This window comes from Mobula birostris, chromosome 14 (genome assembly GCF_030028105.1).
Source record: "Mobula birostris isolate sMobBir1 chromosome 14, sMobBir1.hap1, whole genome shotgun sequence".
NCBI lineage: Eukaryota > Metazoa > Chordata > Chondrichthyes > Myliobatiformes > Myliobatidae > Mobula > Mobula birostris.
In genome coordinates, this window is record NC_092383.1 from 77,872,124 (window position 1) to 77,889,017 (window position 16,894).

The following is a 16,894-nucleotide window of genomic DNA, read 5'->3' on the forward strand; positions in this document are numbered from 1 at the left end:
AGGGGTCAGTGTTGGGACTGCTTCTTTTTATGCTATATATAAATGACTGAGATGACGGAATAGATGGCTTTGTTGCAGGTTTGCAGATGATACGAAGATTGGTGGAGGAGCAGGTTGTGTTGAGGAAACAGGTAGGCCGCAGACGGAGTTAGGCAGTTTAGGAGAATAAGCAAGAAAGTGGCAAATGAAATACAATGTTAGAAAATATATGGTCATGCACTTTGGTAGTAGAAATAAATGTGCAGACTGTTTTCTAAACAGGGAGAAAATCCAAATATCTGAGATGCAAAGGGACTTGGGAGTCCTTGTGCAGAACATCTTGAAGGTTAACTTGCAGATTGAGTTGGTGGTGAGGAAGGTTAATGCTATGTTAGCATTCATTTCAAGAAGTCTAGAATACAAGAGCAAGGATGTGATGCTGAGGCTTTATAAGGCACTGGTGAGGCCTCACCTTGAGTATTGTGAACAGGTTTGGGCCCCTCATCTTAGAAAAGATGTGCTGGCATTGGAGAGGATCCAGAGGAGGTTTACAAGGATAATCCTGGGAATGAGAGGGTTATCATACACGGAACGTTTGATGGCTCTGGGTCTGTACTCGTTGGAATTTAGAAGGATGCAGGGGGATCCCATGAAACCTTTCGAATATTGAAAGGCCTAGACAGAGTAGATGTGAAAAGGATGTCTCCCATGGTGGGAGAGTCTAGGACAAGAGAGCACAGCCTCAGGAGAGAGGGGTGCCCTTTCAAAACGGAGATGCGTGAGTAATTTCTTTAGCCAAAGGATGGTGAATTTGTGGAATCTGTTGCCACATGCAGCTGTGGAGGCCAGGTCACTGGATGTATTTAAGGCAGAGATTGATAGGTTCTTGATTGGACATGGTATCAAAGGTTACGGGGAGAAGGCTGAGAACTGGGGTTGAGGAGGAGATAGAAAAAAGGATCATCCATGATTGAATGGCGGAGAAGGCTCGATGGGCCAGTTGGCCTAATTCTGCTCCTATGTCTTATGGTCTAAGAGTTATAAATTCAAATTCCACGAGATTCTTTATATCTAGTCATCATCAGAAGAGGGGTGTGAATTGGAATCAAAATTAGCTTATTATTGTCATGTGTACCAAGATAGAGTGAAAAGCTTGTCTTGTAGTTATTTATTTATGGAGATACAGCACAGAATAGGCCCTTCTGGCCCTTCGATACATGCTGTCCACAATCCCCCAATTTAATCCTAGTCTAATCATGGGAGTGTGGGCACGTGGCCAAGTGGTTAAGGCATTGGACTAGCTACTTGAAGGTCATGAGTTCGAGCTCCAGCCGAGGGAACGTGTTATGTCCGTGAGCAAGGCACTTAATCACACATTGCTCTGCGACGACACTGGTGCCAAGCTGTATGGATCCTAGTGCCATTCCCTTGGACAACACTGGTGTCGTGGAGAGGGGAGACTTGCAGCATGGGCAACTGCTGGTCTTCCATACAACCTTGCCCAGGCCTGTGCCCTGGAGAGTGAAGACTTTCCAGGCGCAGATCCATGGTCTCGCAAGACTAACGGATGCCTTTATTTATTTATTTAATCATGGGATCATTTACAATGACCAATCTTTGGACTGTGGGAGGGAACCGGAGTACCCGGAAGAAACCCACGCAGTCACTGGGAGAATGTATGAACTCCTTACAGGCAGTGGCAGGAATTGAACCCAGGTCGCCTGTACTGTAAAGTGTTGTGCTACTGTGCCACCCAATGTATTCTTACAGATCAAATCATTATCGATATGTGTAACTAGGGGTGCCGTGCACAATCCGAATTTGATGGGGACAGCCGTGAAGTGCAGAGGAACACCTGGAGAAACTTCTGAAATGCCGGCTTCGCTGCCGCCGCTACTGTGCGATCGAGAATCTCCGGAGACAAAGGCCCCAAATCCTCAGCTTTGCGTATCGCCTGTTGCTGGGGCTGGGGTCGAAATGCTCGGCAGAGATGGTGCTCGGTGTCGAACAGGTGGTCGGAGGCTCGGAGTTTTTCAAACGGACTCGGAGTCAGACTGTGGTCGGATGCTTCCGGGATGCTGCATCGGCAAGTTGGCAGTGCTGGAGGTTCACCGTCTGCGTGAGATGATGGGACTTTCGAGAGATTTTGAGACTTTTACTGTGCCCATGGTCTGTTCTTATCAAATTATGGTATTGCTTTGCACTGTTGTAACTCTATGTTATAATTATGTGGTTTTTGTTAGTCTTTAAGTTGGCTTGTCATGTGTTTTCGTGATATCATTCTGGAAAAACATTTTTATCATTTCTTAATGCATGCATTACTAAATGACAATAAAAGGGGACTGCGTGTCCTCATAATCATAATAATTATACAGAGCATTGAGGTAGTGCAAGATAAAACAATAAAATGTTAAATAAAGTGTAACGGCTACAGAGAAGTGCAGTGCGGGTAAACAACAGGGCGCAAGATCATAACAAGGTAGATTCTGAGATCAAGAGTCCATCTTAACAAACTAGGGAGTAATTTAATAGTCTTACAGCAATGAGATAGACGTTGTCCTTGAGCCTGGTGGTAGGAGCTTTCAGGCTTTTGTATCTTCCGCCTGAAGGAAGAGAGGAGGCCTGGGGTGGGTGGAACCCCTGATTATGCTGGCTGCTCTACCGAGGCAGTGAGAAGAATAGACAAGAGTCCATGGACGGGAAGCTGGTGTCCGTGATGTGCTGAGCTGTGTCCACAACACTCTGCAGTTTCATGTGGCCATAAAAGTTGTCAGGCAACCACAGAAACGTAATTGGTGTTTAAGGTGTACTTCAGAGAAGGGAACCTGACATCACAGTCTACCCAGCCTAGACTTAGCTCGAGCCCATTCTCGAATTCCCTGAAGGCAACAGCTGTTGAGCAATAGAAACATATTTATAAAATCTGTGCTCGGGAACCAATATATTTCTGAGTGGATGCTCATTACCTGTCACTGTGCACCAACCCTGGCTGTCAATGTTTCTGCTGCTGCTTTTTGATAAACAATTTATTTTGATAAATGAGTGGCAGATCACTATGGACCTTTCCAAGCCGGGTCGTACTTGCAAATGACAAGGGCATTGATTGGTGACTTGTTTCAATTGAAAATATTTGTGAACAAAATGAAATCTTTGTGGCAGTGAATTCAATTATGGCTTTTGCTGACAAGTTTTTTTTTAAAGTGGTGAACATGGCGGAACAATCTATCTAATACCTGCTCACACCCACTGGTTTAACAAATGGGGGAAAACTGACCAAAAGATTCTGACTGAGCTAGAAGGGCTTGATGTAAAAAAATCATCACTACCTCGGTGATTGGGAAGGGCCCATGCTGGTATTGGAGAGGGTCCAGAGAAGGTTCATGAAAATGACCCTCGGAATGACAGAATTAACACATGAGGAGTGTTTGATGTCTCTTTGCCATCACTGGAATTTAGAAAAATGTAGCGGGATCTCATTGAAACCTATCAAATATAGATGAGTGGACGTGGAAAAGATGTTTCCTATAGCAGGGAAATCTCAGACCAGAGGGCCCAGCCTCAGAATAGAAGGATGTCCCTTTAGAATGAGGGGGAATTTCTTTATCCAGAAGATAGTGAATCTGTGAAATTCATTGCCACAGACAGCTATGGAAGCCAAGTCAGGGGATACATTTAAAATGAAGATTGATAGGTTCTCAATTAGTAAGGGTGTCAAAGGTTAGGGGAGAAGGTAGGAGAATGGGATTGAGAGGGATAATCAGTCAGCCATGATGGAATGGCTGAGCAAAATCGATGGACTGAATGGCCTAATTTTGTTACTAGGCCTTATGGTCAATTTCTTACATGTGCATTGCATAACGCACTGTTGATCTAGAGACACAAGAGACTGCATCTGCTGGAATCTGGAGCAACACACAAGATGCTGGAGGAATTCAGAGGGGCAGACAGTTCTGTGCAGTGAGATGGATTGTCGAAGTTTTGGCTCTTTGACCCTTCATCTGACAAAAGGTGATGGGAAAGGGTGGGATAAGAGCTGGTAGACAGTAGGTAGATCTAGGTAAGGAAGGGTGATAAGCAGGAGGAGGGAAGAGTGGAAATGGTGACACAAGCTGGTTGGAGGTAAAATGGAGGTTACAAAGGGCTGCAGATGGTAGAGAGGAAAGTAGAGCAAGGAGCAAGCTGGGGAGGTGGGAGGGCAGATGGGAACAGTTTGAGGGAGGTGGGAGGGCAGATGGGAACAGTTTGAGGGGTGGGTGTGTGTGTTTGTGTGTGTGTGTGAGAGAGAGAGAGTGTGTGAGAGAGAGAGAGAGAGAGAGAGAGAGAGATAGATAGATATGGGGACAGATGGAGTGGGTAGAAGAGGGGAAAGAAACAGGGTGATGGGGCCGAGGTGAATGTAGGAAGAACTAAGGTAAATCAGGTGAGAAGAGAAAAGGGACCAAGGAGGAGCAGCTTATCTGTTTGGAAAGGTAAATTCCAGCCATTGAGAGGAGTAAGCTAAAAATCTCATTACCAAGCCATTGCTAACTGTCGTTCTAGCCTCTTGAGCATGTAATCTAGAATACAGTCAAAGCCAATCATAGTTCCTGTTCTCCTGGGTGAGAAGTGCATTTTCTTTCCTTCATAGTGCATGGCCAAACTCCAAAGGTTTTAATCAGGAAGGTGCTAACTGGGAAAAAGTGCAGACGCAGAAGCTGGTTTCATTTCTACTTACAATATCAAGCCAATAACACCTCACTTTTACAATTCTGTGAGTACCTCCCTGACCTCATTCCAACCCTATCATTGCCATCCCCTCCAGCTCTGCAGGTCTCCCAATAACCCTACGCTCCTCCAATTCTGGCCTCTCGTGCAGCCCAATTATAATTGGCTGTTCCAGTTTCCTCCCGCATTCCAAAGATCTACAGTTTGGTAGGTTAATTGGTCACATGGGTAACCGGGCGACATGAGAGCTTCTTGGGCTGGAAGGGTCTATGTCTGTACTCTGTCACTAACTAATTAACTGGATAGATAGATATTATTGTTTCATTATTGGCATCAATGTTTCTTGGGCTCTTTACTACAGAATTCCTTCTCTACTCTCTGATTATGACTACCTCCTTGACATAGATTTTGGGTAACAGTGATCATCTTTCTTTGTGTGACTTGCTAATTAGTTTGCTGATATTCCTGGGACGAACATAGTTTCATGCAAATAAGTCGGCAGCATTTGAATCTGAAATGGTCATTCAGTACAGCAGGACTGTTGCATTGAGACGCCTCATGCAGAGTAATCTCCCCCATGCATTGAGTATCGCAACAGGGTGAGTGGCCACCTATGGGAAGCTGCACAGAAGGAAGCAGACAGCACAGTGGCCTCACTGTTCAATGAGTCACGTTCAATCCTGACCTCTGGTTCTGTCTTAGTGGTGTTTGCATTTTCTGCCATTTCAATGGTTTCCATCAACTGCTCCAATATCTTCCAACATTTAAAGATGCACCAATAGGGGATAGGCTAAAGTAGGGTTCTCCCACTGTAGATGGGTGGGAAGAGAATCAGAGTGGAGTTGGTGGGCACTTGTGAGAGAATAGGTTACAGGAAATAAGTTGAAGAATGGGATTGTTGGGATTTTTCTGTGAGTGAATCTGGAGTTGATTGGCTGAATGCACCCCCTTCTCTGTCATAAGAAATATATGCTTCTGTATAGATAAGTAGTCCTAACACTTCCTCTCTTGTTGCACAGATTCCAGTTTTATCTGGACTAACTCTACAGTGCAGAGCCATAGGAGGCATGCAATTAAAACAGGGTTGCTCAGGAGGCCAGAGTCGGAGGAATGCAGAGATATTGCGAGACTGTAGAGCTGGAGGAGGTGACAAAGATAGGGTTGGATTGAGGCCATGGGGGTACTCACAGATTCGAGCATTTTAAAACTTAATGAAGAGGGGGGTAGAGGAAGGAATACAAAGAGTCAGGTAATAGGCAAGGCCAGGTGAGGGAGAAGGTGGGTGAGTGGGGGAAGAGGGGATGAAGTAAGATGCTGGAAGGTGATAGGTGGAGGGGGCTGAAGAAGAAAGTATCTATTAGTCCAAAGGACATTGGGTCATGGAAGAAAGTGAAAAAGGAGGGGAAACAAAGGAAATTGAAGGGCAGAAGAGAAGGGGTGAGAGAGAAACCAGAATGAGGAGTGGAAAAAAGAGGAGAGGGGGCGAAGTTACAGGAAGTTAAAGAAACTCATATTCTAGACATCAGATTGGAGGCTACTCAAATAGAATATGAGGGGTTCTCCTCCAACCTAAGTGTGGTCTCAAATCCTCTGTGAGATAGGGAGTTGTCTATCCCAGCATGTGAAACAGACTCCGGCAGATTGAGCGAACAAGACCAATGGAAGGTCCAACGGTCAAGAAGACGGTCTCTGCAAGCATTGTGGAATGCGTAGAACATGACAAGACAGAGAGGATGTCCTGGTCATCCACTGCGCCTAGTCCCATCTCCAGCTGTCTCGACTCTTGTCTTGCCACTGGATCCAGACGGGAATTGGGAAGAGAGAGTGAGGCTGACGCTGCACAACTCTCCTTCACTTAAATCCAAATCAAGCGCTAGTCATCATCATCATTAATTGTGTCAAGGTCTTCATTGACGATGACGAACGAACAACAAGTGTGGCCATATTATGGCTGTGGAGGATGTCATGGACAGACCTTCCCCTCGCCACACCTTCTTATTCTGACTTTTGTCCCTTTTCTTTCCTTTCTTGATGCAGGGTTTCAGTCTGAAACGTCGACTGTTTATTCCCCTCGATAGATGCTGCCTGACCTGAAGAGTTCCTCCGGCGTTTTGTGTATGTTGATATGTATCTCAGTCCCATTAATGCATTAGTCCTCTACGTTGATCCTGATAGCCAAACAGATACAATCAATCTCAGTTTTGAAAGCCCAAGTGATTCCAAGATTGTAGCCATTTCAGGGAGAGACTTCCATCTCTACTATCTTTGTGAACAGGAAAGTCATGAATGTATTGGCTCCAATTCCAACACTATGTCTTATTGTTCCTCAAATAGAGGAAATATTATCTCTGCCAATGAAATCATTTTATTCACCTAGATTCTTTCGCTCCTCTGCCTTCCAAACTCAAGACCACTATCTGCAATGCACCCTTATAATTTAACACTTTAAACTCTTGCTGATTACCTTCCCTCCTGATGTGCAGCACCACAACTGACTACAGAACTCCAAATGGGTCTAAATCAGAACAGCCATCCTATTTCTAGATGACATTCACAACTAGAGCATTTGGAAAAATTGATCATAACATAAACACACAAAAAAACTTGTACTTACCTGAGTGGCTGCGGTGATGGGTTGAAGCCAGACTCACTCTTCCTAAAGTAGGTATCAGGCAAATGGTGAACAGAATAATCCATTTGCCCACGTTCCGTATATACTTCCCACTCATCCTGCAAGGAATTTGTAAAATAGAAATAAGGTTTTATTCTTGAAACACAAGAGAAGTCTGTAGATGCTGGAAATCCAAAGCAACACAAACAAAATGCTGAAGGAACTCAGCAGGTCCAGTGGTATCTATGGTAATGGATAAAGAGTCGACATTTTGGACCGAGACCCTTCTTCAGGACTGGAAAGGAATGGAGATGATGCCAGAGTAGAAAAGGTGGAGGGAGATGAATGAGGGTAGCTAGAAGGAGATAGGTGAAGCCAGGTGGGTAGGAAAGGTAAAGGACTGCACAGGAAAGAACCTGATAAGAGAGGAGAGTGGACCATAGCAGAAGGGGAAGGAAGAGGAGATCCTGGAGCAGTTAAGAAGCCAGAGTGAGGAATAGAAAGGGGGTGGGGGGTGGGGGAGGGAAAATATCTTTTACCGGAAAGAGAAATCGATATTCATGCCATCAGGTTGGATGCTACCCAGATGGAATATAAGGTGTTGCTCCTCCACGCTGAGGCTGGCATCATCCTGGCATAAGACAGGGCCATGGACTGACATGTTGGAACGGGAATGGGAATCAGAATTAAAATGTTTGGCCACCGGGAAGTTCGGCTTTTGGTGGATGGAGCTCAGCTGCTCGAGGAAGCCGTCCCCCAGTTTACGAGGGGTCTCACCAATGTAGAAGAGAGCACATCAGGAGCACCAGACACAACAGACGACCCCAGCAGATGTGCAGCTGAAGTGCTGCCTCACCTGAAAGGACTGTTTTGTGCCCTGAACGGAGGTGAGGGTGGAGGTGCATGGGCAGGTGTAGCACTTCGGCACTTGCAGAGATAAGTGTCAGGTGGGAGATTAATGGGGAGGGACAAATAGACAAGGGAATCCTGGAGAGTGCAGTACTTGTGAAAAACAGAGAGTATGGCTAGGTAATGATATGCTTAGTGGTAGAATTCCTTTGGAGATAACCGGAGTTGTGGAGGATGATGTGTTGGATGTGGAGGCTCATGGGTGGTAGGTAAGGACAAGAGGAACTCTATCACTGTTAAGGTGGCTGGAAAATGGGGGAGTGCAGGTATTTGGAAAATGTAGGTGATGCCGTTGAGGGCAGCATCTCTGGTGGAGGAAGGGGAGCCCAGTTCTTTGAAGGAGGAGGACTTCTCTAATATCCTGGAAAGGAAAGCAACATCCTGGGAACAGATCCTGCGGAGACAAAGTAACTGAGAAAAGGGGACAGCATTTTAACTGAGAAAAGAGCATAGTATTTTTGTAAACTGCTTCCTCTTAAAAATTTCTTACTTTAGACTCTCCAATTGAGGTAAAGTCTAAACCAAGGACATAGCCTCAGAACAGAAAGGTATCCCTTTAGAACAGAGATGAGGAGGTATTTCTTTCACCAGATGGTGGTGAATCTGTGGAATTCATTGCCACAGACAGTTGCAGAGGGCAGGTCATTGGATATATTTGAAGTGGAGGTTGGTTGGTTCTTGATTAGTAAGGGCATAAAAGGTTACAGGGAGAAGGCATAGAATAGGGTGGAGAGGGAAAATAAATCAACTATCATCAAATAGCAGAGGAGACTTGAGCCAAATGCCCTAGTTCTTTTCCTGTCTTCGTGGAAAATCCTGTTGCATTTACTCTATCTATACCCCTCATAATTTATCTCTGTCAAATCCCCCTCATTCTCCCACACTCCAGCAAATAAAGTCCTAACCTACTCAACTTTTCCCTGTACCTCAAGTTCTCTAGTCCCGGCAACATACTTTTAAATTTTCTCTGTACTCTTTCAGTTTTATTGATGTCTTTCCGGTCGACCAGAACTGCACGCAACATTCCAAATTTAGCCTCATCAATGTTGTATACAACTTCAACAATAAATTCCAACTCCTGTACTCAATACATTAATTTATGAAGGTCAATGTGCCAGAAGTTCTCTTAACGACCCCATCTACCTGGAACGCTACTTCAAAGAATTATTTTCTACCTCACTAAAGGTGATTAAAATAAATTCCACGAGATTACAGTGATAAAATGCAGACCCAACAATCCATCTTCCTTTCCTATGCTGTAACATTACTTTAGAGAGCAATGATTCTTTTAAGAAACTTTTGAGAGAGGGCAGGGGAAATTTACCAGGACACTGCCTGAATTAGAGAGCATGTCTGACTCAAGGAAGAGGAGAGGTGACTTGATAGAGGCGTGCAAGATGATCAGAGGCATAAATCAAGTGGATAGCCAGGGTGAAAATGCGTAATGTAAGGAGGCATCATTTTCATGTGATTGGAGGAAAGTATAGGGGCAATATCAGAGGTAAGTTTTTATACAGACAATAGTGAATGTATGGATCACCCTGCCAGGGGAGGTGGTAGAGGCAGATCCTTCAGGGGTATTTAATAAACTTTTAGAGAGGCACATGGATGAAGGAAAAATGAAGGGGTATGTGGGACAGAAGGGTTAAATTAATCTGAGAGTAGTTCAAAAAGTAGTTCACAGCATCATGGACAAAAGGGCCTGTACTGTGTTGTAATGTTCTATTGGCCACAGTAGCGAAACACTCCAGTCTATGTGAGAGCCAACAATATATACCATAAAACTTAATTATTTTTGTTATTAAGGTCCAAGAAATATCTCTGTAACATTTCACAAGACAGCCTGGGCTCAACTCCAATTCATTCTCCCTTTAATCCTGCCTAGCTCTTAAAGAAATGCCTGAGATTTTATTCTCTCCATTGATTTTTGTGTATTTTTTTTCAGGAATGATAATAAATGGTTTTGTTGTTAAGAGCTCAGATGCATTTGCTGGGTGATCCCGCACTTTAAATCATTTCCATTCCCTTCATGCATTATAAAGAAGATGCAGTCACCAGCGCACTTCAAAATAAATAAGTGTGCAGTGTAGATGAGAGAAGTCAATGAGCAGCACTGTACCTCTTTAGCATTGCAGTCTTATGGCGTGTACATTAGCCGGTCTCAACTGGATGCTTGCTTGGAGGAGACAAGCACATGGGTGCATCTAGAATGAAGCAATTCAATTAGGAGTAATCCACAGGGAGCCTATGCACTGTGATACCTATTAAATCCACCAAGCAGCTTCCAAAAGTATTGACGATTTCTGCATTGTTACTGTCCAGATCGAATATAGTGTAGGGTTCGCTGGTGAGCATGGTACGAGACTAGCAACACCAATTCTGTGGATTCAATAATCTTGACAGCAGAGAATGATGCTTTTATGCAGAGCTTTTCAAAGCATCAAGATGTCCCAGTGAACTTTACTTTCAATAAAGAGCTATTTGTTAAGAGTAGTCACAGATGTAATAAAGCACACAAGAACACAAGTCATCTATACACTCCATCAAGCCTTTTCCAACATTCCTGAAGATCAAGGCTATTGACTATATTCCCCACCTTAACTCTGAATTCCACTCCCCCCCCATGCAAAAATCAATCAAAGACCAAATTTTTCCAATGCAGAAGGATAGAGAGTTCCATAGATTCAGAAACCTGAAAGAATTTTACCTCACCTTGGCTCGAAACTACCAAGCCCTTACCCTACGACTAATTCCGTCAAGACTCTACATTCCTGGAAGGTAACTTCTCTACATTGACCCCGATAACCCCTCTAAGAATTTCACTCTTCTGATCCCTGCAACATTTAAGTACATCTTATTCATTCCCAAGGTTTTAATCCTCTCATTTCAGTCATCAGTCTAATGAATTTAGTAAATGGAGTGAACTGCATTACCAGGGTAGGTATTTTGTTTGTTACGTGAGGAGACCAGAACTGTACAAGGCATTCCAACCACGGTCTTGCGAAAGGACTATATAATTGTAGCAAATTGGATGACAGGGTAGAGATTTGTCTCTACCAAAGAAGGTGTAAGGTGCTCCTGCCCTCCACTAGCCTGCAGGTTGCCCTTGGGCAAGGTGTAGCCCCTACCCCCCCCACCCCAATCAGGGTCATGTGAAGCCATGGGAGCAGATGGTGGATGGTTGTAAGAGCGGCCAGTGCATATCACAAGTCCTGGTTATTGACCACTGATGCCAGGCAGACAATCTCTGAAGAGTATTGATAATGGCTGGGGTCACCTGCCTTGTAAAGACACTGCCCAGGAGAAGGCAATAGCAAACCACTTCTGCAGAAAAATTTGCCAAGTACAATCATGATCATGGAAAGACCAAGATCGCCAACATTGTACGACATGGCACATAACAGACGAACAAACTGCAACAAAATTTTCTTTAACTATGTACACAATATTCTATAACCCTCTTTCCCACTCACTTTATAGGTCTCCTTGCTTCTTTGCAACTTCTCTGTAAACCAAACTTGTTTGCCTACTTTCCCACCTAACCTTGTATTGTGAGAAAATGGAACCCTCAGTCTCCTCAATTCTGACTAGTTAAGCTCTGGTTCCAATAGTTAAGTTCGATTAACTTGTAAATGACTTATTTATTTCAAATCTCTGTTGTTTATTTGTTCACATTCCTAAATCCACGTTAATACATGACGCCTAATTCCCAGTGTCTGAGAAGAAACTTCAGCGGTAGGATGTGGATACTACAGAGAGAGTGCAGAGGAGATTTACAAGGATGTTTCCTGGATTGGAGATCATGCCTTAAGAGAATAGGTTGAGTGAACTTAGCCTTTTCTCCTTGGAGTGACAGACAATGAGGGGTGACCTGATAGAGGTGTATAAGATGATAAGAGGCATTGATCGTGTGGATAGACAGAGGCTGAAATAGCTAACACGAGGGGCCATAGTTCTAAGGTGCTTGGAAGTAGGGACAAGGCAGATGTCAGAGGTAAGTTTTTTGCACAGGGAGTGGTGGGTGTATGGAATGCACTGCCAGCGAAGGTGGTAAAGGCGGATACAATAGGGTCTTTTAGGAGACTTTTAGATAGAGCTTAGAAAAATAGACGGGCTATGCGGTAGGGAAAACCTAGACAATTTCTAGAGTAGGTTACATGGTTGGCACAACACTGTGGGCCAATGGGCCTGTAATGTGCTGTAGATTTCGATGTTTCTATATTTAGAGATTGGGGCTCTGACTTCTTGGTCGGGTGGCAACGTGCTCAATTGCAGTGGCTTCTGCGGGGCCAGCAAAGGCTATTATTGTCTTTCTTAAACATATTTTTTTTACGAATGCAAGACCCCGCTGGACAATAAGAACGTTGTTACTACTGCAGGTCTACCGCACCAGCAAGTTGCTCTTTGGCAGAGAGACTGAAAGAGCTGGACTTGCTCTGGCTCGTGCTGCTGCCCACATCAGAGCAGCGTCAGAGAAGTCGGTGCGCAAAGGCGGCGTGCAGCCTAGCAGCAAATGATCATCTTAGTGGCTTTTCCTGTGATTGCAGGACACTGTTGGACATTGTTAATGTGGAATGCCACAAGTCCGATTCAATGATTTATTGTTGGAACGGGGAGAGCTGCGTGGCCTCGGTAATAGCGAGGACCAGGCCTCAAGCTGCAGTGTCACCTATTTACAGCCACCTAGGAGAGAGGCAGTGAAGTCAGTGAGCTCTACCGGTGTGTCGAGGGCAGTGTGGTGCAACATCTAAGCTGGAGTTGGTGCTTCCCCTCAGTGTTGGCGCAGCAGAAGACAAGCCATATTGTTTTCAACTGCAGACTGCTGCAACATTCATGGACTTAGGGTCCTGGACTTTTTTTTGTGTGACTGTATTTTACTGGTATCTTATATGTGCTTGCTACCTTATATGTGCTATATGTGCCTTGTGCTGTGTATGACTGTTGGTACCGTGTTTTGTTCCTTGGCCGCAGAGTAACGCTGTTTCGTTTGGCTGTATTCATGGGTATTCATGTATGGTTTAATGACAATTAAACTCAAACTTGAAATTGAACTGGAAGGCATGAAGAAAAATGGTAAAATAATGGAAATTGGGAACCTACAATTTATATCGAGACTGTGAAGGTTGCAGAAGGTTACAGCGAAGAACGTATCCACAATCATGAAGAAATTAGAAGATGCTACGTTTCAGATTGATTAGTGTTTGGGCTCGGTGCCATCCGGACACTACCCAGCCACCGGAAGTTGCTGAGCTACTGACGAATAACTCAAGAGTTCTTGCTATGCCCAAAGTGAAACAAGATGTCAGATCTCAAGAATCAAACCAAAACTTAATAAAAACATTTGCGTATTTGAGTCACTGTAAATATATTTGTGAATGATAACAGCGGCATTGAATTTGAAATTGCAGTGGCGCAACTTTGACAAACTGCTATAGGTGTGCAGTGGAGAGTGTATTGACCGGCTGCCTTACAATCTGGTATGGGAACATCAATGTCTTTAAACAGAAAATCCTACAAAACATAGTAGATTTGGGTCAGTACGTCAAGGGTAAAGCCCTCCCAACCATTGAGCACATCTACATGAAATGTTGTTGTGGAAAAGCAACTTCCATAATCAGAGATCCTCACCACCCAGGTCATGCTCTTTTTTCACTGCTGCCATCAGGTAGAAGGTACAGGAGTCTCAGGACTTGCACCACCAGGTTCAAGAACAGTTACTACCCCTCAACCGTTAGTCTCTTGAACAATAGGGGACAAGTACACTCATCTATTAAGATGTTCTCACAACCAACTGTCCCAGCTTAAGGACTCTTTATTTTGTGATTTCATGTTCTTGTTATTTATTGCTATTTATTTGTATTTGCACTTGCAGAGTTTGTTGTCTTCGGCACTCTGGTTGATCTTTCATTGATCTTCTTATAGATATTATTCTAGGGATTTGTGGAGCGTGCCTGCAGGAAAAAGAACCTCAGGGTTGTATGTGGTGTCATACATGTACTCTGATAATAAAATTTACTCTGAACTTTTAAAGAACTTTTATAACATTTTAGTATAATATATATTCCACTTCATAGCTAGAACGGTTCTTTGTAACCAACTGGGCACTTTTGATGTATGATTCATTGAAGTCTCTCCCACAATATAACATCCCCCTATGCACGTTCAAGACCTGTCAAAAGCAGTGAGATAAATTATCTGCTCCAGCAGTGATGACCAAGAGATGATTATGGACCAGGACACTGTGCACAACCTCCCTGCTCTTTCCATGATGGCTGTGAATTTAATTACATTCACCCGAGAGAGCAGAGGGGGCTTTAATTTAACTTGGTTTCACATTTGCACCTCTAACAGTGAAACCTTCACTCAGCACAGCTACAGAAAGATGCCCAGCAACGGGAGAGATATAGGTGATTACTTAGTAAATTCATGCAGAATCTTCCACAAAGCAACTTGTGTTATCTTCCAAAAATAAAAATGGACCGATGTAATGAAGGCAAAATAAGGAATAATTGAAGAGCTGATTCTGAAAGGCCAGTGTAATTTTCAGTTAATTTCTCACAGACTGGTTATGGGTGTTGCAGATGGGTGGTTGTCAATGGCAACTCCTCATAGACCTCACTCAGACTGACTGAAACAAAAATACAAGTTTAGGAGAGCTGGCTGGGGTTGCATTCACTGGAACACAGTTCAATTGGCAATGCTGTCCATCACAGGTAAGGTTGTCTCTGATCAAATTCCTTATATCACTGTTCACCCTCAACTTACAAACCCTGTTTCCTAAATACAAGAGATTTTGCAGATGCTGGAAATCCAAAGTAACACGCACAAAATGCTGGAGGAAATCAGCAAGTCAGGCATCGTCAATGGAGAGGAATAAACCATCGACGTTTCAGGCAGAGATCCTTCATCTCTTCTGCATTTTTTTCATAAAACTTAGAACAATACAGCACAGGAACAGCACATTCGGTCGACCAGGTCTACATCAACTATAATAGACTAGATTATGAGGATACGCAGTCCTCCTTTATTGTCATTTAGTAATGCATGCATTAAGAAATGATACAATATTCCTCCGGTGTGATATCACAGAAACACAGGACAGACCAAGACTGAAAAACTGACAAAAACCACATAATTATAACATATAGTTACAACAGTGCAAGCAATACCATAACTTGATAAGGAGGACGTGAGCACGGTAAAAAAGTTCAAAGTCTCTCAAAAGTCCACATCTCACGCAGACGGGAGAAGGAAGAAAACTCTCCTTGCCATGCCCGACCACAGTCCGGCTCTGAGTCGTCCGAAAACTTCGAGCTTGACACCGAGCACCATCTCCGCCGAACGCTTCGACCCCAGCCCCGGTCGCCAGCAGCAGGGAAAGCCGAGGATTTTGGGGCCTTCCCTCCGGAGATTCTCGATTGTACAGTAGCAGCGGCAGCCAACCGGGCATTTCAGAAGTTACTCCAGATGTTCCTCCGTGCTTTCACGGCTGTCTCCATCAAATCAGAATTGTGCATGGCCCCTATTTAACAGATACGATATCATTTCACCGGAGAGGCTATGCGCGCTGCATCGTGCCGCCATCTTCTCCTCCCTCCATTCTAAGTACCATTCTAAACTAATCCCGCCTGCCTGTACATGGTCCACGCCCCTCTAATTCCAGCCTATTCATGTACTTGTCAAAATGACTCTTAAACATTGCTGTGGATCTGCTTCTAGTCCCCTGACAGCACATTTCAATGGAGAAAGCTCTCCCCCAATCTACTCGTATTCATGTATTCTAAACCTATCTCAACCTTGGCCTTCCATTTGATCTATCTCTTTCATGCAAGGAAGGGGGATGATCTGAAAATTACGACCTGTGTAGCTGGTGGAAACAATGCCAAGCAAAGCTTCAAAAAGGGAACAGGCATCGGAATAATTAGATTGTTACAACCAGGAGCTTAGGATAGGAACTAAATGGATTGCTCTAAAGGAAGCTGGCACAAGTTTGATGGGCAGACTTAATTACACCATAACAAGTTATGTTTCTATGAGATTTATAGGAAGACATTGTTTCCTGCTTGGCATCGCTGCCTGCCGCACCTCCAACAGAGCCCTGGTGTCAGCTGCAGGGTCATCAGCCAGGGACCACCACTCAATGATGTTTTGCCCCCTTGGCCCTGGTATATATCCTGGTGATGGAGCACTGCCACCCTCTGCAGCTTCCAGTGGGGGCAGTCGGTCCCCCTGTTTCTGTCCTTCCTCCTTGGTCACAGCCAAAAGCTGCCCTTTTCGGCCTCTTCAGCTAACTCTCCAGTGGCCCTCCACAGCCTCACTCCTCTCACTGCCATGTCATGGAGCAAACTTGTCGTCGATGCACCAAAGAAGCCCTGGCATCCTGCTGCCAGCTCTGAGTACTTCAGCCTCCTCCACTCATGGGAAGTCTCCACTCCTTCCTCCCATTGGATGGTTTACTCAATGAGGAGGACTGTCTTGGCAGCTGAGGACCACAGTACTATGACTGGGTGGAGAGATGTGGTGGTGACTTTTGTGAGGAACTGTAGCTGTTTGCCAAGATCTGTCCCCGTGTTCCACTCCTTGCCTGTAAAAAAGAGTCCCGAAGGAGCATTCAGCGCTCTTACCAGCCTTAACCAACGGGCAAAGCAGTTGTCGTCCTGCTGGGGAAGGACTGTTTCTCACATCCCACCT

The 16,894-nt window shown here is 44.4% G+C and overlaps 1 protein-coding gene across 1 annotated transcript in view; it reads right to left on the minus strand.

Moving 5' to 3' along the window:
- Positions 1-16,894, minus strand: part of tafa3b (TAFA chemokine like family member 3b) — a 112,920-nt gene that overhangs the window by 44,745 nt on the left and 51,281 nt on the right. Inside the window, exon 2 of the mRNA XM_072277788.1 lies at positions 7,298-7,413. Within this exon, the coding sequence (XP_072133889.1) occupies positions 7,298-7,412 (115 nt within the window). The 5' untranslated portion in view covers position 7,413. The remainder of the gene's footprint in view (positions 1-7,297; positions 7,414-16,894) is intronic.